A 21851-nucleotide genomic window follows, 5' to 3' on the forward strand; every position below is an offset into this window, starting at 1 on the left:
TTGAGAGAGCTTTTGTTATTTGGGTGATGAGGTGTAGTGAAATGAGCACTGGTGCAGTTGGTAGGATTTAATATTTGAACATGACCTCATTCACTATTCACAGCTCGATTATCACATTCCTCTCTGTATGGCATCAATATTCTCGGAGCAACACTCTTAGCTGAGTTCCACCACTACCAGTTCCTGCTGCCCCACTGAGGATGAAAGATGTCTCTCTTTTCCTCCCATCCATCAAGACCCTCAATATCAGACTCTCTCATGCAATCAACCATTCCTTGAAGTGTCACAGATCACTTTTCTATTGCAGCTCCCTCTCAGAGCTGTCACTGTCTTTGACACTAACCACTTGTTTCAGCTGTGAGCCTGATGCACATATGATCTATGAAAATTCAAGCTACCTCATAAAATTGAAACAACAAGTAGCACAGTTTAATGTGCCTGCAACCCAATGAATGGACCTTGGATAACTGTGCGACATGATCCCCTCCATTTATCATCGAGACCCCCAGAGATAAATCAGCTGTTTAAGCACCAACATAACTGATTCCTTGCAAATTAATTCCATTGATGAGTATCACTGGTAACAAGAGATCCTTGCTTGCATTAAGGCAAACAATACCAGTTGTCTACTGTTCTAATTCTCTGGCAATGCCATTCTGACCTCTCCTCCTCTGGCCTCCTCCACTGCTCCAACAGTATAAACTTGAAGAACACCCCAGCTTCCAGCCGTGCACATTCAGGACACAATGAATTTAACAGGTTCAAATAATCAGCTATTTCAGTCATGCAACAGATACTGGAAAACTGAAATAGAAAATACTAGAAAGGATCAGCAGGTCAGGTAATATCTGTGGACTCTGTTTCTCTTCACCAATGCTGCCTGGCCTGCTGAGTATCTCCAACATTTTACGTTTATTCATTTTATCCCTTTTTTGCTGATTTCCAAAATATTACTGATCTTCCGGCCTGTCAGCAATCCTCAAAATATATACATTTTCTTTCAATTTGATTATCACTGAACTTTGAAACACAGATTCATCATCCTCAATCAACTCTTTTTTGAGCATTATGAAATTTCTTAAATATCTGCCACTGCTCATTGTAGTATCTTTCTTGCAAGCCGCTGGCAATTTTTGATTTATACTCTGCCCTGCTCTCCACTAGTGATTTCTTTCTTTTGTTATGTCTCATCTCCACCCAAACTGATTCTACAACTTGATCTTCTGAGCCAAAATTACTTTCACTGCACTGTTCATAAAGGATGAGATCAGAGCTATCCCACCTCCTTTTCCTTTCTGCCTATCATGCCAACTCAATTAGTGGGAAATAAAATAGCCCTGTAGGCAGTATGGATCTGATAGACTTAAAAGGCCTCCTTCAAAGCTGTAAGGATATATGGAAATATCAAGAACACAAGGAAAACAGGCTTGTCTGCAAGTCCCAGCTTGATCAAATTATCTGTCACTATACGGCTGCCAGTACCTGTAGAGAGATATTCTGTCACTTGTCAGCACTGTCAGGAAGAAAAAGTGTCTTTTTTGAAAAAAAAAGACATCCCACCCAAATCCATGAGATCAGTCCAGTCAGTGTATGAAACACTCGTGTAATGGCAGAGACCACAGACTCCACAGTACTTAAAGCAAAGGGGATAAAGAACACTGATACCATTTCAAACTCTGTACGCAAGAGATATCATAGAACATCAAAAAATGCTGAATACACAGGTTACATATTACTTCAAGGTTAAAGGCAGGTTCTTTTTTTTAAATGGGATTTGGTTTGAGTCTGTGTAGGTAGTCTTCATCAAAACCCTGAAATATGTATCTGTGTTTCAGACACCATGTATCATGTTGTTTTTCCAGCAACATGCCTCGTTTTGTATTTTCTGCTGTTGTGATCTTCTTCTTTATTTGAATTCAAGAACTTAGGTTTGTTGTGTCAAAAATAAACGATTGTAAGAAAATCAATACAATTATACAAATAATACTTACGTAATGAGTGAGTCATCCCCCAAGCAGGAGAGTCCTTCTTGCATGCTTTGAGAGAGGGCCATCAGTGGTAACTTTTTCTGTTAATGTTAAAAAAAATCTATTAACATATGCAATAAAAATAAAATTAATTGCGTTTACTGTGACAGCATAATTTTGGTAAATATCTGCTGGTTCACACATTCACTCTTTATAGTCAATGAAACAAAATCAAGAATTTTGGACTGAATACCAGAATATTTAGAATTCTGTATTTAATTTTGTGATTACAAGATGATTTTATGGGCCTTTATATATTTCACTGTCCAGCTTCAAATCTTCAAAAGGGATTTACAAAATGATTTACGTTAGAGATTATTTGCATTTTAACAGCTCATGTCCATGAAGCACATTACTGTATTGTCATGTAACTGTAGATACTAACTCAGCATGGCGAGGGTCATTCATCATGTAACTGCACTCAATTAGTTTATTCAGCAAGCTGAATGCCCATATAACTGTACTGAGTTTCTAAAGTCATTCATCTTCAAGAGTTCACTATCCTCCTAACCTTTGATACACTTTCCCTCTGCAAATTCACTTAACCCACCATCATAACTACTCCCCTGGCTTTGCTATAGGATGTTATCTCTATTTTCATTACCTAACTCACACGCAAAGTCACCCGATCTGATTCTTATCCGAAACATTCCCTTACAAGACCATTTCATTCCATAGCTGGAAAGACTCCCAAATCATGTTTACATTCACAAATGGCTAGCTCCTGGTCTTCCAACTGCTATTCATTTCTTCTGCTATCAAATTCCTCAATTACACCCTCACTTCCACCTCTGACATCTGTTCCCAACACGGCCCTCAATGTTTTCCACCCCAATCATTCCCCTTCGTATTGCACCTAACCTCCCCCATTTTGCCAAGAGATGTATGTGTGAAATTATATTCTGCACAATTGATTTAGCATTCATCGTCAGATCTGGCCATACCACATCATGTATTATCTGGCCTTTCTCTCTCCTGCTAAAACTGCTTACTATTTCAGGATTATTCTGGTATGACATGTTCCTTCCTCTCCGTTGCCTGCAAGCTTGGGTTACTTTGTCCTCTCCTTGAACTTGCATATTTCTACTGTTTTTCTCTGTTCCCTTATATCTGCTCCAAGATCACCTTGCTTGTGGGATCTAACTACTATTTCCAAGAAAGTGACCATCAAACTTTTACTTTGAACAGTCCCCTATCCTGAGGCACTTTTAAGGTTGCTGCCTCCTGAAAACCTTTCCTTGAACCTATTTCCTCCCCAAAGTTATCAAATGGCTCAATCTTATCTGAAGTTCAAGTTTCTGCCCACAATTCAGCACAGAAAAAACCTTGAGAGATGATATCTGTGTTTGGCTGCACTGCTTCACCCTCTCACATTCTTCCTTGCTTGCTTAAGTCATCCTCTTGCTATGCCTTTTCTCTATTGTCCAGTTGGGAGAGGATAGCATCACCATAGCCAGAAACTGTCGCCTTTTCTTCTCATTCTGTAGCATATACATTAAATTTCTCATAGATCTGGCTACTTCCATTTTTCATCTACACCTTGCCCCTCAGTAAATCATACAACAATACATCATGTTAGGCAGGTATGCCAATGACATTGGCTCTACCTCACCCTTGCTCTCTCGACTCTTTCCACTGCTACCACGTTGTCAGACTGGTTGTCTGGCATCCAGCTATGGATGAGACCTCATTTTCTTTAGTTAGAATAACCCGTTTTCAGGTCGTTTCGGTGGACCTTGGAGCAGCTAAGTTTTTTTTCTCTCTAATCGGGAATAGCGGGGCGAGACTGCACAGGCACGTGACGTAAGTGGTTAGCACGTGGGCTGTTTAAAAAGCAAACCGCCATATCCAGCAGGCAGCATCGGAGCAGGCAGCAGAGTGGCTTTGGCTCAAAGGGCTTAGGCGGTAACAGGGTGAGGCAAGGTAGGTGACTTGAGGACAGGAAGTAGAATGAGTGCGGTTTTCTGTACTCGGTGTCAGATGTGGGAGGTCCTGGAGTCTCCCAGCCTCCAGGACGACCACATCTGCACCAGGTGTGTCAAGCTGCAGCTCCTAAGGGACCACGTTAGGGAACTGGATATGCAGCTCGATGACCTTCGTATGGTCAGAGAGAATGAGGAGGTGATAGAAAGGAGTTATAGGCAGGTGGTCACACCAGCGTGACAGGAGTCAGGCAAGTGAGTCACAGTCAGGAGGGGAGAGGGGAATAGTCAGGTACTAGAGAGTACACCTGTGGCTGTACCCCTTGACAATAAGTACTTCTGCTGTTGGAGAAGACAGCCTACTTGGGGGAAGCAACAGTGGCAGTGCCTCTGGCACAGAGTCCGGCCCTGTGGCTCAGAAGGGTAGGGAAGGAGAGAGGAGGGCAATAGTGATAGGGGACTCTATAGTTAGGGGGGCAGACAGGCAATTCTGTGGACGCAGGAAGGAAACTCGGATGGTAGTTTGCCTCCCAGGTGCCAGGATCCGGGATGTTTCAGATCGCGTCCAAGATATCCTGCAGAGGGAGGGAGAACAGCCAGAGGTCGTGGTACATATTGGTACCAATGACATAGGTAGGAAAAGGGATGAGGTCCTGAAAAAAGACTATAGGGAGTTAGGAAGGAAGTTGAAAAGCAGGACCACAAACGTAGTAATTTCAGGATTACTGCCTGTGCCACGCGACAGTGAGTATAGGAATAGAATGAGGTGGAGGTTAAATGCGTGGCTGAGGGATTGGAGTGAGGGGCAGGGATTCAGATTTCTGGATCATTAGGGCCTCTTTTGGGGCAGGTATTACCTGTACAAAAAGGACGGGTTACATTTGAATCCCAGGGGGACCAATATCCTGCAGGGAGGTTTGCTAAGGCTACTGGGGAGAGTTTAAACTAGAACTGTTGGGGGGTGGGATCCAAACTGGAGAGACTGGGGAAGAGGTTTTTGGCTCTCAAATAGAGAAAGCTTGTAGTCAGTACAAGAGGAAGGATAGGCAGGTGATAGAGAAGGGACGTGCTCAGACACAAGGTTTGAGATGTGTCTATTTTAACACAAGGAGTATAGTGAACAAGGTGGACGAGCTTAGAGCTTGGATAAATACTTGGAGCTATGATGTGGTGGCCATTACAGAGACTTGGATGGCTCAGGGACAGGAATGGTTACTTCAAGTACCGGGTTTTAGGTGTTTCAGAAAGGACAGGGAGGGAGGCAAAAGAGTTGGGGGAGTGGCACTGTTGATCAGAGATGGTGTTACGGCTGCAGAAAAGGTGGACGTCATGGAGGGACTGTCTACGGAACCTCTGTGGGTGGAGGTTAGGAACAGGATGGGGTCAATAACTTTACTGGGTGTTTTTTTTATATATAGGCTGCTGAATAGTAACAGGGATATCGAGCAGCAGATAGGGAAACAGATCCCAGAAAGGTGTGACAATAACAGAGTTGTTGTGATGGGAGATTTTAATTTCCCAAATATTGATTGGCATCTCCATACAGTGAGGGGTTTAGATGGGGTGGAGTTTGTTAAGTGTGTTCAGGAAGGATTCTTGACACAATATGTAGATAAGCCTATAAGAGAAGAGGCTGCGCTTGATTTGGTATTGGGAAATTAACCTGGTCAGGTGTCAGACCTCTCAGTGGGAGAGCATTTTGGAGATAGAATTATGATCACTCTCTCCTTTACGACAGCATTGGAGAGGGATCGGAACAGACAGACTAGAAAGGCGTTTAGTTGGAGTAAAGGGAACTATGAGGCTCTCAGGCAGGAAATTGGAAGCTTAAATCGAGAACAAATGTTCTCAGGGAAAAGTACAGAAGAAATGTGGTAAATATTCAGGGGATATTTGTGTGGAGTTCTGCATAGGTATGTTCCAATGAGACAGGGAAGTTATGATAGGATACAAGAACTATGGTGTACAAAGTCAAAAGAAAAAGAAAAGATTACAAAAGGTTCAGAGAGCTGGGTAATGTTAGAGATCTGGAAGAGTATAAGGCTAACAGGAAGGAGCTTAAGAAGGAAATTAGGAGAGCCAAAAGGCGCCATGAGAAGGCCTTGGTGGGCAGGATCAAGGAAAACCCCAAGGTATTCTACAAGTATGTGAAGAGTAAGAGGATAAGACGTGAAAGAATAGGACCTATCAAGTGTAACAGTGGGAAAGTGTGTATGGATCCAGAGGAAATAGCAGAGGTACTTAATGAATACTTCATGAATACTTTACTTCAGTATTCACTATGGAAAAGGATCTTAGTGATTGTGGTGATAACTTGCAGCAGACTGAAAAGCTTGAGCATATGGATATTAAGAAAGAGGAGGTGCTGGAGCTTTTGGAGAGCATCAAGTTGGATAAGTCGCCAGGACCAGATGAGACGTACCCCAGGCTGCTGTGGGAGGCGAGGGAGGAGATTGTGGAGCCTTTGGCGATGATCTTTGCATCATCAATGGAGACGGGAGAGGTTCCAGAGGATTGGAGGGTTGTGGATGTTGTTCCCTTATTCAAAAAAGGGAGTAGAGATAGCCCAGGAAATTATAGACCAGTGAGTCTTACTTCAGTGGTTGTAAGCTGATGGAGAAGATCCTGAGAGGCAGGATTTATGAACATTAGGAATAGTCAGCATGGCTTTGTCAAGGGCAGGTCCTGCCTTACGAGCCTGGTTGAATTTTTTGAGGATGTGACTAAACACATTGATAAAGGGAGAGCAGTAGATGTAGTGTATATGGATTTCAGCAAGGTGTTTGATAAGGTACCCCATGCAAGGCTTATTGAGAAAGTAAGGAGGCATGAGATCCAAGGGGACATTGCATTCTGGATCCAGAACTGGCTGGCCCACAGAAGGCAATGAGTGGTTGTTGAAGGGTCGTATTCTGAGTGGAGGTCGGTGACCAGTGGTGTACCTCAGGGATCTGTTCTGGGACCCTTACTCTTTGTAATTTTTATAAGCGACCTGGATGAGGAAGTGGAGGGATGGGTTAGTAAGTTTGCGGATGACACAAAAGGTTGGGGGTGTTGTGGATAGTCTGGAGGGCTGTCAGAGGTTACAGCGGGACATTGATAGGATGCAAAGCTGGGCTGAGAAGTGGCAGATGCAGTTCAACCCAGATAAGTGTGAGGTGGTTCATTTTGGTAGGTCAAATATGATGGCAGAGAATAGTATTAATGGTAGGACTCTAGGCAGTGGGGAGGATCAGAGGGATCTTGGGGTCCGAGTCCATAGGACGCTCAAAGCAGCTGCAGAGGTTGACTCTGTGGTTAAGAAGGCATATGGTGTATTGTCCTTCATCAACCATGGAATTGAATTTAGGAGCCGAGAGGTAATGCTGCAGTTATATAGGACCCTGGTCAGACCCCACTTGGAATACTGTGCTCAGTTCTGGTCACCTCACTACAGGAAGGATATGGAAGGGTGCAGAGGAGATTTACAAGGATGCTGCCTGGATTGCAGAGCATGCCTTATGAAAGCAGGTTGAGGGAACTCGGCCTTTTCTCCTTGGAGCGACGGAGGATGAGGGGGCACCTGATAGAGGTATGATGAGAGGCATTGATCGGGTAGATAGTCAGAGGCTTTTCCCCAGGGCTGAAATGGTTGCCACAACAGGACATAGGTTTACGGTGTTGGGGAGTAGGTATAGGGGAGATGTCAGGGGTAAGTTTTTTTTTTACTCAGAGAGTGGTCAGTGCGTGGAATGGGCTACCGGCAACGGTGGTGGAGGCAGATACAATAGTGTCTTTTAAGAGACTTTTGGATAGGTACATGGAGCTGAGAAAAATAGAGGGTTATAGGTCTCTAAGGTAGGGACATGTTCGGCACAGCTTTGTGGGCTGGCCTGAATTGTGCTGTAGGTTTTCTATGTTTTCTATGTTTCTAATATTATCTTCCACCCTCATTTATTCAGTAAGCCAAGATATAACTTAGGGTTCCCATTTACTGGAGATTATAAATAAATTATTCTTGAACAGAGAATTTACACAAACTCATATGTTTATATCATCTTCAACAATAGTTAAAAAAGTTAATTGGGCCAATATACCAGTAGGAACTTCCCTTTGTTATGCATGACACTATTACTTACACATCGTTTGTCCACATCTGTGCCCTGTTGAACTTGCAAACAGGCAGCCAGTCTTTTATGAATATTATGGGAAATAATCCTGATTATATCCATGCGCTTCTCAATCTACACCAGAAACAAGGAGGATGAATCACATTTTAATCTCCCTTATTCTTTTCCATTTTTTAATTTAACACAAAATACAGAAATTATTGATGAGTATGTTTTCTTTTCTAAATCTATAAATTCATAATAATTATAATACTGTTGAATACAGGATTAAATATAAAAGAGTCATACCGGTATGAATCTGATTGGTAGCATCAATAGACCACCTCCTGCAAATGAAACATCAAGTGCACTTTGCTTTTCCAAATAAAATAGACAAAGCTTGCCTCAAGATACTTAAATGTGTTTTAATAGCATGTATTGAAGAGTGCAATTTGAAAGATTTGTGAACAAGCACCAATGGTTTGTTGATGGATTCTGGCTCCATTCGAGGCTTACTCAGTTAATCCTGGATGACACTGCAGTAAAACACCAGGAGACTCTACCACACTGTCAGATGTGCTGCCATTCAGATATAGTATTAAACTGAGATTCCGTTTAGTGATTCCTTGGCATTATTTCAAGAGCAGGGAAGTCATCCCAGTATTTCTTCTATCAACACCATGAAATAAAGTTATCATACTGCTATCTGTGGGAGCAAGCTGTTTGCAAATTACAACAGTGACTATACTTCAAAAACATTTCATTGTCTGCCAAGTGTCTAGTACAGTCTAGTACATCTGATGATGTGAAAGGCACTTTATAAATGGAAACTATTTCCACTCGTAAACAATGACAATTGATTCACTACATGTCAGTCTGCCATCACCATATTGTTCACTTCTTTAAAGTCCAGTGATATTTCCCTTTCCCCACCTGCTCTTCCATTCGTATCCAGCAAGCTGTAGTATGCATCTAAATTTCCAGGCATGAATCTTAGCAGGGTGAGTGAGAACAAAATAATCAAGGATACGAAGATATGTTCAGTTTTCTGAATGGTCTGAGGGGAAAAACATGCTTATTGTATTAGTTCAGTGTGAAATCTTCGTATTAATGCCCAGTGGAAACACTGTTTTGTAACCAAGGTAAAAGCAGGAATTGAAGGCCATTGCTTCTGTGGACGGGTGCCTCTCCAGTTGATGAATTCATGGACAAATGTATGCCGGCTGCTGCCTAACACTGTTTTTCAGGCTTATGAGAAAGAGACGAGTTCTGGTCAGATTTGCAGAATTCAATCATGCAGTACAGAAACAGGCCCTTTAAGCCCACCACATCCATGCCAACCCTTTAGCCCATCCACACTAATCACATTTGCCCACATTAGGATCATGTCCTTCTATGCCTAGTCTAATAAGTATCTGTCTAAATGCCTCTTAAACATAGTAATTACATCTGATTCCATCACCTCCTCTGGCAGCGAGTTCCAGGCATCAACCACTCTACATGCAAAACATCCCCCTTTAAAACTCCTTCCTCTCACCTTAAATTTATGCCCTCGTTTTTGATATCTCCATCATGGGGGAAAAAGACATTGACGATTTACCCAGTCAATGCCTCTCGTAATGTTATATCATTCTGTCAGGTCACCCCTCAGCCTCCTTCACTCCGGGAAAGACAAGCTTAGCCTATCCAGTCTCTTCCCATATCTAAAGTCCTCCAATCTAGGCAGCATCCTAGTGAATCCCCTCCGCACTCTCTCCAGTGCAATCACATCCTTCCTAATAGTACGGTGACCAGAACTGCACACAATATTCCAAGTGCGGCCTAACCAGTGTTCTGTAAAGTTGCAACTCATATTCTATGACCCGAGCTATGAAGGTAAACACGCCATATGCCTCCTTCACCACCTTATTGACTTGTGTTGCCACTTTCAGGGAACCATGGACTTGGACCCCCTAAGTCTTAACCACGATAAACATTAATGGCACATGCACTTTCCCTTGAAATTGGAATTAAGAAATATGACTTAAATCCTGTTTCAGTGCAGTGCTTCAGTATTAGTTTGCATGAACTGAGTGTTAACAAATAAAACTGTTCTTAATCAAATGTTAGGGTGAATCCTTGACTAACCCCCACCCGAATATCCTTCACCCTGCCAACTCCACCATCTACCTATCCACAAATTCACACACGATTGGTTTCAGCTCCCTTCAGCTATGCTGGGGAATGGGAACAGATTCTGTCAGAGTTGGTGTTCAGTTGTGTGACGAATGCTTCACTGTCCTACTAACAACATAGATTTTTTTTAAACCACCGAGAAATTCAAGTGTAGAGAAAGATAAGGTGCCACATGAAAGCTTACCACACAAGCTGAGCTCATGGTATTGGGAATAAATGGGTCATTTTCAGCTTGGCAAGCTCTAACTAGCAAGATGCCACACTGTCAAAGGTCCTCAATCTACACGAGATAAAGGGACTGAATGTACTGTTGCCGCACATTCTGACAATAAAGCTACGAGGACAGAGCCTGCAAGAAGATAGACAGGTGAAGCAAATGGACACAAACTTGGCAGATGGAGTATAACGTGGAGAAATGTGAGATTATTCATTTTGGTAGGGAGAAATGGAAAAGCAAATTATTTGAATGAAACAAGACTGCAGAAATTCTATGCAGAGGAATCTGGGCAGCTATGTGAAGCACAAAAGTGGCATGCAGACACAGCAAGTAATTATGAAGGGAAGTAGAAAGCTGTTTTTTTTATATTTTTGCAGTGGGGATGGAGACCTGCTGCAAGTGTACAGGCCGTAGCAGATCTAGAGTACTGTGTAGAGTTTTGGTCTCGAGGGACATAGTTGCATTGGATGCAGGTCAGAGAGGGTTCAGCGGATTGATTCCTAAAATGAAGGCGTTGACGTGAGGAAAGGCTGTTGCTGTGCTTGAGGTGATCTTACACAGAAAGTGACAGTGCTCAGAGGACCATTCCTCTCAGGAGGGAATCCAGAACTAGGAGCAACAGTTACAGAATATGATATTGCCTATTTAAGAGAAAGATGAGAAAGAACCAATGAGGAGCCACAAGTGCAAAGCTACCAATCACAGGATTATGACTAAAAGCCTTTAAATTAGAATCCTGCCTGAACTTCTCCAAAGATCACTAATGTTTAAAATTCTCTGCCTCAGAAAGTGATGCAAGACTTAATTGGACTCCAGGGGAGGCAAATGTGATAGGTAACAGTGGAACATGAAGCTAAGCCTGAACAGATCAACCACGTCTTTACTGAATGGCAGAGCAGGTTCAAGAAGCCACACGTCTTAAATCTGCTCCTACTGCTTATGTTCTTAACTGGTACATGACATGTGCAACACATAGACTCTTTTAGGCAGAGCACCATGGAATGCAGTCATCATTGGTCCTCTGCAGCTGCACCAGAAATATCCTGTCAGATATTACCTTTGGATACCAGGTTAGAGGGCTCCATGGCCACAGGCCCAATTAGGCCAGGGTGCATCAGAACTGCATGGGTGCAAGAGCGCATGTATGCATGATGCATGTGTGGGCAATGGGCAGGGTGGAGAAGAAGGGGGAGTGGTTAGAACACTGGCAAGTTGATGAAACATTCAGGATGCCATGTCAAGGGAGAATCAGGAACCTGACACTGTTGACAGGAAAGACTGCAGAATTGGAGGTTAGGGGTGGAGATTTGGAGGGTGGTAAGCTCATGTAGCACTGGAGAGTTGAAGGGTGGTTACTTATCCAAGTCATCCTGGTCCAGTGCTGTGCTGGAATGACCACATTGTCCCAATAGTGCCCAGCAACACACATCCCAAGAGATCCAAGTTCATTTGCAACTCTCAAAAGGAGCATTGCATGATGGACAACATCACCACATGCACCACAAAGGACCAAATCGCAGCAGGGCACAAGGACGATTCCAGTCTGGAAGTGCTCAGCTCAGTTTCTAGACTCACAAAGGGTTCTTTATATCTATATTTTTAATAATGGTGATCCAGTAAAACCTAGGAGTGGGTAGGCCCAGAAATATCACTTTACTGCAATAGGTTAGAACATAATGCATGCAAGCACGAGGTGTGAACATCTCACTTCTCCAATTACACATTGGTCACGGAAACATCTCCAGGCAGGGATCCAGGAACAAATTTGATAAGGATTCTAATGGAAGTTACAGAACAATGGACAGATTTTGTATTCCGATATGTGCGAAGTACAAACCGCATTTTGGAAAGAGGCAGTATTCTCACAAACTATGATTATAATTGTGTATAACTTTTTGAAAAGTTGTTCAAGTATAAACATTCGTGATAGTGGTTGCTTGGAAACTGGTTGCTAAAAATGTTTCCCACACAGTTTCTGATGGGTTCTGGGAAAATTTCTGTTAAGATCTTGGGTTATAGAAAAAGTCAAGCAACTTGTTTCATTCATGTTACAACTGTACTAAAGTAGTACTTGGTATGCGCTGCAAAAGCATAGCTGGAAAGGAAGGTCAGAACCTTTACCAATCTCCCCAATGACAGGTTGCTCTGAATTTTGCACCAATCCTCCTTTCAGTGAGTTATCATGAAATTTCCAGAGGATCTCCTTAGAACATGTGGTAACAGAGGAAATCTGTGTAAACAATCAGGATCAGAGGCAAGTATTAACCTCACCCATACTCTTTCCTCATTTTTAAAAAAAATTTACTGGGATTAATGTTTGAATCCTGCTAATCAATTATGCATACTACCAAAGCATGTTTAAGAAATTGAATCTGTGAAAATGCTTCAATTTTTATGCTGATCAATTTGATACTTTAAAGAAATTCAAAGTACACAACAGTTCTCAGTGAGAAACCAACAAAATATTTACAATACCAAAAACATGTGATCCCTGGCATATTTCCAGGAAATTTATCTGAACTATACTTTAGCATGGGCTGATTGATGAGTGACAAACAGACTGCAAATATTTTGTGTAAATGACTGAGGAAATGCTGAGAGCCTAGAGTTTGAATCTAAGTACTCATGATTTTGAAAGGTATTGTGGATAAGTAATAGAAATGACTTCCACTGGACAGTAGATTGCATTAAATGGCATGTGATCACAACATGGAAGTCAAGAAAATATGAGAAAAACAAGGCAGCAAATGTTTAAAGGCACCTGGAAGGAGCGAGAAGGCACAAGTGAGTGAGTGCAAGAGAGAAAGGGAGAGAGAAAATGAGATCTGTGCACAAGCTGAAACACGGGCATTTCACTGTCAGTCTTCATTCAATGAATTTAAAGCAATTATCTTTATAAGAAATGGGTTTGGTTTTGCAGGGGAAACACTCCATGTCTGTGCTTCCTCTTTAAGTCATCTAATGAAAATCAAGTGACTGATGAACTAAGCAGTTATCTTATAAACAGATACCAGCAGTTGACAGGCCAATTACAGCACAGATCTGGCCGAAAGCTGCAATGGGGAAAGAAATCACATCACTCTCCCCTCATGAGGTTTGAGAGAGGATAGTTATATTTTAACCTTGCTACATGGTTCATGAACTGATCTGCAGCCTTGCTACATTCTGTATTTTGGAAAGTTTTTTTGGAATTCTCTAGTAGGAATATTAAAGATGTAAACTTATTTTAAAGAAAAATAATTCATTTACAAAGTTGAGAATAGTTTTCAAAAACAGCCATCTCTTTTAGTTACAAAAAATACAGCACCTAGTTTATTAGAAATCCAAGATACTGGAAAATGCCTCTAAACAAAATGACCAATTTTCTGGGAACATGCCCCAGATCAGGAAATAGCTCTTTTACTTCTGATATTCACATTTCTTTTCAGGATTGATGTACTTTTGCAAAATTAAATGAATACCAATCATGAATTTTCATTAAGATATAAAGATCTTGGAATAACTATTTGCTTTCATATGCTGCAGAATCATTTTGGAGTTGTTAGCTTTTCAGAGGATGTAGCTATCATTTCCAAGAAATGTTTAGCTTGAGGTGTGCAGGAACCATGCCATCACTGGTGCACAGGTGCCAAGCAAACTGTAGCAACCTTCCTGTATTTAGTGCTTGTTTTACCCTTTAAATTCCAAGATCTTCAGGTGATGCATTACATACACAGAGAGCAGCTTTCCAGCTGGGATGCAAATTTCCTGTACCTTTCAAGTGGAGCCAAGGCAGAGCTTAGGTTCAATAAATCTGGCTAACAACGGACAGCCTCAAAGAGGCCAATGACACCATCCCATCACCATTTAATGCCTCTCAATTGCCCTCACTCAGTTAGTCGGAATGATCAATCTGAATTGAAGACAAGACCCGGAAAATGATACAACTCGTCCCATTACATTTGGCTGCTGTTGGCAGAAAGAAGATTTTCAGTTGCTGAACTGAAAAATCGCATGTACTGCACCCAGAACTTGTTTTAGTTTGGGAATCCAGATCTCAGTCCATGACAAAAGGTGTCATGCCCAATCTTAAATTAAAATATCATGACCTTCATTACAATATTTTTTTTTACATACAAAAGAAACTTATTGAACGAATGTCCTTGAACAGGATGCTGGGTCTTTCCTTGAATACAGGAAAATTTACACATTATTCACAAAAAGTGCATTCAGAGCCCTTGCCCCCAATAAAATCAAAAGAAGAGCCTTTACCTGCAGCAGGTCATCGCTAAGCACCTCTGTCTTCTCAGCTCTGAAATACAAAATACCAATGATTAAAATCACATCTGAACTTGCAGGAAGAGTAGAAAGCCTAGTTATGTGTTCTACAACCTATCAAGCTCTTCTTGTTCATGTTCACTGAGCAAACTCTTCCTCTTAAAGTCTACTTATATGCATCTCTAACACACTTTCATCAACATCATCAACTCCCTTCATGCATTAGTCCTAAACATTTAAATCAATTAAATGCTCAACACCACAAAATATTTTACAATACAAACTATTTGGAGTAAATTTTCTCTCATTCAGTACTGGACGTCACACAACAAGCATGATAATTCTGAGATAGCAGAGGGATAAGAGGCTGCAGTTGGAAGTCATCAACGTACAACTAGAGACTAACAAAAAGGCCATGGGTCAGTATATTGATGAGAAAATGGAGGGAGCCAAGAGCAAGTCCTTGGGCAACACCTGATGTCTTGTCACGACACATCACGATGAATTCCACTTGTCACTGCTCTGCCCACCTTACTAACAATATTGTTTGGGACAGGTTTAGAGAGGTAATGAGTGATAGACATATTCTAGCATGATCCAGAATCTCCAGTAATTTATGAAAATTCTTGAGGGGTTCCCAGAGTATTGAGGAAAATTTCAGAGTTGTGTGCACGGTAGTGTAGCGGTGCGCATAACACTAGTACAGCGCATGCGACCCAGGTTCAATTCCGGCCACTGTCTGTAAGGAGTTTGTACGTTCTCCCAGTGTCTGCATGGGTTTCCTCCAGATGCTCCGGTTTCCTCCAGGTGCTCCGGTTTCCTTCCACATTCCAAAGATGTACAGGTTTGGAAGTTGTGGGCATGCTATGTTGGTGCCAGAAGCATGGTGACACTTGCGGGCTACCCCCAGAACACTCTACGCAAACGATATATTTCACTGTGTGTTTCGATGTACATGTGACTAATAAAGATATCAAATTGAATCAAATTTGGGTCTGCACAAGCAAATCCTCAGGCCTTTCAGGTCACAAGCTCCAATTGGTGCATGCACACCACACAGTAGGACTTACAGATGTGACAAATGAAGCTTGTGATCTGAGGTATGTCTCCCTGGAAAAATTACAGTTTATAGAATTGAAGATAAACATGAGAAAGATGGCAGAGGGAAGCCCGACAGAAAATTTAACAAGGTAGATTAGAAAAAGGGAAGTGGCAGTGACATTGACAAAGCCAGCTTCATTCGCTGTTGGAAATTAGCATGGATGTGACAGGTGGTGGTGGTTAGGAAGAGGTGAATACAAATATTGTTCAGTTATCCAGATTCTTAATGACATCTAACTAGGATTGGAGCAAGCCCACAGCTGAACATCAACTTTAACAAGCCTTGTAGTGCAGTACTCCAAAATGGCGCCAAAGTATAGCAACTTGTTGCAAGCTGCTCTCTGCAGATCCACTCATTACTTATATTATAATCATTACATTTTATTCTGCATTCTGTTTTTTTTTACCTTGTACTACCTCAATGCACTGTGTAATGAATTGATCTGTATGAACTGTATGCAAGAGAAGTTTTGCACTGCACCTCAGTACGTGATGATAATAATAATAAACCAATTCTACAGTTAACAGGGATAAAATTTAAGGGTGAATGCAAATGTCTCACACACTGCTTCAAAAGCATTCTTTATTCTCATACACATTTGGATGGAGATTCATGTAAATAATGGTACATGGCTCATTTCACCCATTTTTGTTCCCCTTTCCTGTCACAGAGACCTGTTCAGTTGCTTAAAATCATTCCACAGGTCATCCTGACGTAGTGTTCAAAAACATGAGAGGATCTATTGTCCCCAACTCGACCATTCTTTGGGAATTCTCCCAATTTACACACACACACACAAATAGTGAAGTTACTGAGGCTGGAAGAACGTTTCAGAAGGAAATCTTATGGTTGTTGAGTTCACACCCAACGTTTGACTTCAAACAGTATTTTAATAATTCCTCAGTGGCCAATTATTGGTTTAAAACAGGGACCATGAGACATGAAAAATAGTTCGCAGGAAATGCTCTGCTCAACTTCCTTGCCACATTAATACAGCAACCACAGATATAAATTAGGAAGGCTGAGCTCACCATCAGTGACAAGTTGCATTGGTATATATAATCTCCCTGTTCATAATTCCAGTATTTAGCTAATTGGCTTAAATATCCATTACTCATTCTAGTTATTTCAACTTTGTCCAAGTATGAAGTATAACCTTACTTTAAATGCAAGAACAAGAGAACTATGTGGGAATGGAACACAAGAGTGAAGAAACTTGCTAAATTGTTCAGGGCTTAAGTGATACCGCACATACTACAGCTTTCAGTTTTAATCTCCTTATTTAAGGCAGGATACACTTACATCAGAGACAAGGATTATGGGTTCCTGGAATGAGCAGTTGTCTTATTAAGAAAGATGAGAGAGGATCTATTGTCCCCAACTCAGCCATCCTTTGAGAATACTACCAACCTAGCACAAAAATGAATAGCGTAGCGGTTAGCGTGACGCTATTACAGCGCCAGCGATCGGGGTTCGATTCCTGTCGCTGTCTGTAAGGAGTTTCTACATTCTCCCGTGTCTGCGTGGGTTTCCTCTGGGTGCTCCGGTTTCCTCCCACATTCCAAAGACGTACAGGTAGCTTAATATGGGTTTAAGATGGGCAACGTGGACTTGTTGGGCCGGAAGGGCCTATTACCACGGTGTAAATAAAATTTTTTTAAAAAGTTACTGAGGCAGGAAGAATGTTAGAATCATAGAACAGTACAGCACAATACAGGCTCTGCGGCCCACCATGTTGTGCCAACCTAAGACTACCTAAACCACGCCTAAGACTATCTAACTCCTTCCTCCCACATATCCCCCTATTTCAAATTCCTCCATATGCTTATCTAACAATCTCTTGAATTTGACCAACTACCTGCCTCCACCACTACCCAAGGCAGCACATTCCATGCCCCAATCACTCTCTGGGTAAAAACCTCCTTCTGATAGCTCCCTTGAACTTCCCACCCTTTACTTTATAAGCCATGCCCTCTTGTATTGAGCATTGGTGCCCTGGGAAAGAGGTGCTGGCTGTCTACTCTATCTATTCCTCTTATATTTTGTATACCTCTATCATGTCTCCCCTCATTCTCCTTCTCTCCAAGAGTAAAGCCCTAGCTCCCTTAGTCTCTCCTCATAATCCATACTCTCTACAACCAGGCAGCATCCTGGTAAATCTCCTCTGCACCCTTTCCAAACGCTTCCACATCCTTCCTATAATGAGGCGACCAGAAGTGGACACAGTACCCCAAGAGTGGTCTAACCAAAGTTTTGTAGAGCTGCATCATTACCTCTCGCGGCTCGTAGACTCGATCCCACGACTTATGAAAGCTAACATCCCATAAGCTTCCTTACTACCCTGTCCACCTGTGAGGCAGCTTCAGTGATCTGTGGATATGAACCCCTAGATTCCTCTGCTCCTCCACACTACCCAGAATCCTACCATTAACCTTGTATTCCGCCTTGGAGTTTGTCCTTCCTCACCACCTCACACTTCTCCGGATTGAACTTCATCTGCCACTTCTCAGCCCAGCTCTACATCCTATCAATATCTCTCTGCAGTCTTTGACAGTCTTCCACACTATCCACAACACCACCGACCTTTGCGTCATCTGCAAACTTGTTACCCACCCTTCTCCCCCTCATCCAAGTCATTAATAAATATTACGAGAAGTAGAGGTCCCAGAACCGATCCCTGTGGGACACCACTAGTCACAGCCCTCCAATCCGAATGCACCCCCTTCACCACAACCCTCCCTTTCTACAGGCAAGCCAATTTTGAATCCACACAGCCAAGCTTCCCTGGATCCCATGCCCTCTGACCTTCTGAAGAAGCCTACCATGTGGAACCTTGTCAAACACCTTACTAAAATCCATGTAGACCGTATCTACTGCACTACCTTTTCAATCTGCCTAGTCACCTCCTCAAAGAACCCTATCAGGCTTGTGAGACATGATCTTCCCTTCACAAAGCCATGCTGGCTGTCCCTAATCAGTCCATGATTCTCTAAATGCCCATAGATCCCATCTCTTAGAATCCTTTCCAACAGCTTGTCCACCACAGATGTAAGGTTCACTGGTCTGTAATTCCCTGGACTATCCCTACTACCTTTTTTGAATAAGGGGACAACATTTGTCACCCTCCAATGCTCTGGTACCATTCCCATGGACAACAAGGACTCAAAGATCCTAGCTAATGGTTCAGCAATCTCCTCCCATGCCTCACGGAGCAGCCTGGGGAATATTCTGTCAGGTTTCGGGGACTTATCTGTCCTAATATTTTCTAACAGCTCCAACACATCCTCTCTCTTGATATCTACATGCTCCAGAACATTAACCTTACCAACACTGTCCTCAGTGTCAAGGCCCCTCTCCTTGGTGAATACTGAAAAGAAGTATTCATTGAGAACCTCACACACTTCCACAGCTTCAGGCACAGCTTCCCACCTTTGTCTCTAATCGGTCCTACCTTTACTCTTGTCATCCTTCTGCTCTTCACATAAGTGAAAAAGCCTTGGGATTCTCCTTAACCCTACTCGCCAAAGCCTTTTCATGTCTCCTTCTTGCTCTCCTCAGCCCCTTCTTAAGTTCCTTCCTTGCTACCCTATATTCCTCATGAGCCCTATCTGATCCTTGCTGCCTACACCTTATGTATGCTGCCTTCTTCGTCCTAACTAGTTGTTCCACCTCACTTGTCACCCATGGTTCCTTCACCCTGCTATTCTTTCTCTGCCTCACTGGGACAAATTTATCCCTAACATCCTGCAAAGAGATCCCTGAACAATGACCACATCCCCATAGTACATTTCCCTTCAAAAATGTCATCCCAATTTACTCTCGCAAGTACTAGCCTGATAGCTCAATAATATGCCCTTCCCCAATTAAATATCGTTGCTGTCCTCTCTGCTCCTATCCTTGTCCATGACAATGCTAAAGGTTAAGGAGCAGTGATCACTGTCCCCCAAATGCTCACCCACTGAGAGATCTGTCACCTGACCCGTTCATTACTTAATACTAGATCTAATATGGCATTCCCTCTAGTCAGCCTGTCAACATACTGTGACAGGAATCCATCCTGGACACACTTAACAAACTCTACTCCGTCTAAACCTTTGGTACTAAGCAGGTGCCAATCAATATTTGGGAAGTTGAAGTCTCCCATGATAACAACCCTGTTATTCTTGCACCTTTCCAAAATCTGCTTCCCAATCTGCTCCTCAGAATCCCTGCTGCTACCTGGGGGCCTCTAGAATACTCCCAGTAGAGTAACTGCTCCTTTCTTGTTCCTAACTTCCACCCATACTGACTCTAGAAAGGATCCTTCTACATTATCCACCCTTCCTGCAGCTGTAATAGTATCCCTGACCAGTAACGCCACCCCTCCTCCTCTTCTCCCCTCCCCCCCCCATCCCTTTAAAACACTGAAATCCAGGAATATTCAATATCCATTCCTGCCCTGGTGACAGCCAAGTCTCTGCAAGAGCCACAATATCATAGTTCCATCTACGTATCCAAGCTCTCAGTTCATCACCCTTATTCCTGATACTTCTTGCATTTAAGTAAATGCACTTTAGCCCATCCACCTTTCTACTTTTATACGCTATACTCTGCTCCTCCTTCCTCAAAGCCTATCTCCATGTTAGATCTGACTTTTTCCACATCCACTTCTTCCTCTGACCTACCCCTCTGGTTCCCATCCCCCTCGCAAACTAGTTTAAATCCTCCTGAACCACCCCAGCAAACCTGCCTGCAAGGATAGTGGTCCCCCACGAGTGCAGGTGTAACCCATCCACTCTGTACTGGTCCTACATTCCGCAGAAGAGATCCCAATGATCCAAAAATCTAAATCTTTGCCCCCTGCACCAACTCCTCAGCGACACATTCATCTGCCATCTCCTCCTATTCTTACCTTCACTATCACGTAGCACTGGCAGCAATCCTGAGATTGCTACCCTTGAGGTCCTGTTCTTCAGCCTTCTGCCTCGCTCCCTAAACTCACTTTTCAGGACCTCATCCCTCTTCCTACCTACGTTGTTGGTACCAACATCTACCACGACTTCTGGCTGTTCTCCCTCCCGCTCAAGAATACTGTGGACCACATCAGAGACATCCCAGACACTGGCACCTGGGAGGCAACATACCATATCCGGGATTCATGCTCACTTCCACAGAACCTTCGATCTGTTTCCCTGACTATCGAGTCCCCTATCACTACTGCCCTCCTCTTCTCCTCCCTTTCCTTCTGAGCAGCAGGACCAGTCCCAATGCCAGAGACCTGCCTACGGCCGCTTGATCCGTAAGTCATCCCCATCACAGCATCCAAAGCGGAAAACCTGTTACTGAGGGGAACAGCCTCCAGGGTCCTCTGCACTATCTGCCTGTTCCTTTTCTTTTTCTCTCCCCTGACAGTCACCTATCTGCTTCCTGGACCCTAGAAGTACCTGCTCTAAGGAGGGGGTGACTGTCTCCCGATGCACAGCATCTACATAACCGTCTCCCTCCCTGATACTTTACAGTGTTTGAAGCTATGACTCCAGCTCATCAATTCTAAGCCAAAGTTCCTCCAGCACTTACTGCAGAAATGGTCACCGTGCACCCCTGCAGGGTCCACTAGCTCCCACATTATGCAGCTGCAGCACATCACCATGTCCTCCATCTGAAATATTCTTTCCCTACCTAGTTTTATTCTACTTAAGATTTATAACAATAACAGTTAAACCTCACCTTTATTTACCAGCTACTCACCCGCCTCACCCCGTTACCACCTAAGCCCGTTGAGCCAAAGCCAATGTTACAGAATGGATCCATACAATATGAAGTTTAAAAGAATGAGAAACAATTTATTGAAACAAACAACTTGCAGGGGGCTTGACATGGGAATTTTAGTGAATGTGTTTCCCCTGGTACGGCAAGTCCAGAACTTGAGGGCATAATTTCAAGGGGTTGCCACTTAAATCTTTAGTTGACTCTAAAGATCAGAGCAGCCATAATCTTAAATGGTGGAACAGTCTTCAGTGGCCATGTGGCCAACAACTGTTCAACAACTGTTCCCAATTAAACTTTATCCCCGAAAAAGTCAAA

The 21851-nt window shown here is 42.8% G+C and overlaps 1 protein-coding gene across 5 annotated transcripts in view; it reads right to left on the reverse strand.

Moving 5' to 3' along the window:
- Window positions 1-21851, reverse strand: part of arhgap17a (Rho GTPase activating protein 17a) — a 126796-nt gene that overhangs the window by 48692 nt on the left and 56253 nt on the right. For all 5 annotated transcript variants that reach the window (XM_052022365.1, XM_052022369.1, XM_052022366.1 and 2 more), the window contains exons 2-4: window positions 14681-14720; window positions 8068-8172; window positions 1992-2068 (exon numbers count right to left, since the gene is read on the reverse strand). In XM_052022365.1, coding sequence (XP_051878325.1) covers window positions 1992-2068; window positions 8068-8172; window positions 14681-14720 — 222 coding nt within the window. The remainder of the gene's footprint in view (window positions 1-1991; window positions 2069-8067; window positions 8173-14680; window positions 14721-21851) is intronic.

This window comes from Pristis pectinata, chromosome 8 (genome assembly GCF_009764475.1).
Source record: "Pristis pectinata isolate sPriPec2 chromosome 8, sPriPec2.1.pri, whole genome shotgun sequence".
Lineage (NCBI taxonomy): Eukaryota > Metazoa > Chordata > Chondrichthyes > Rhinopristiformes > Pristidae > Pristis > Pristis pectinata.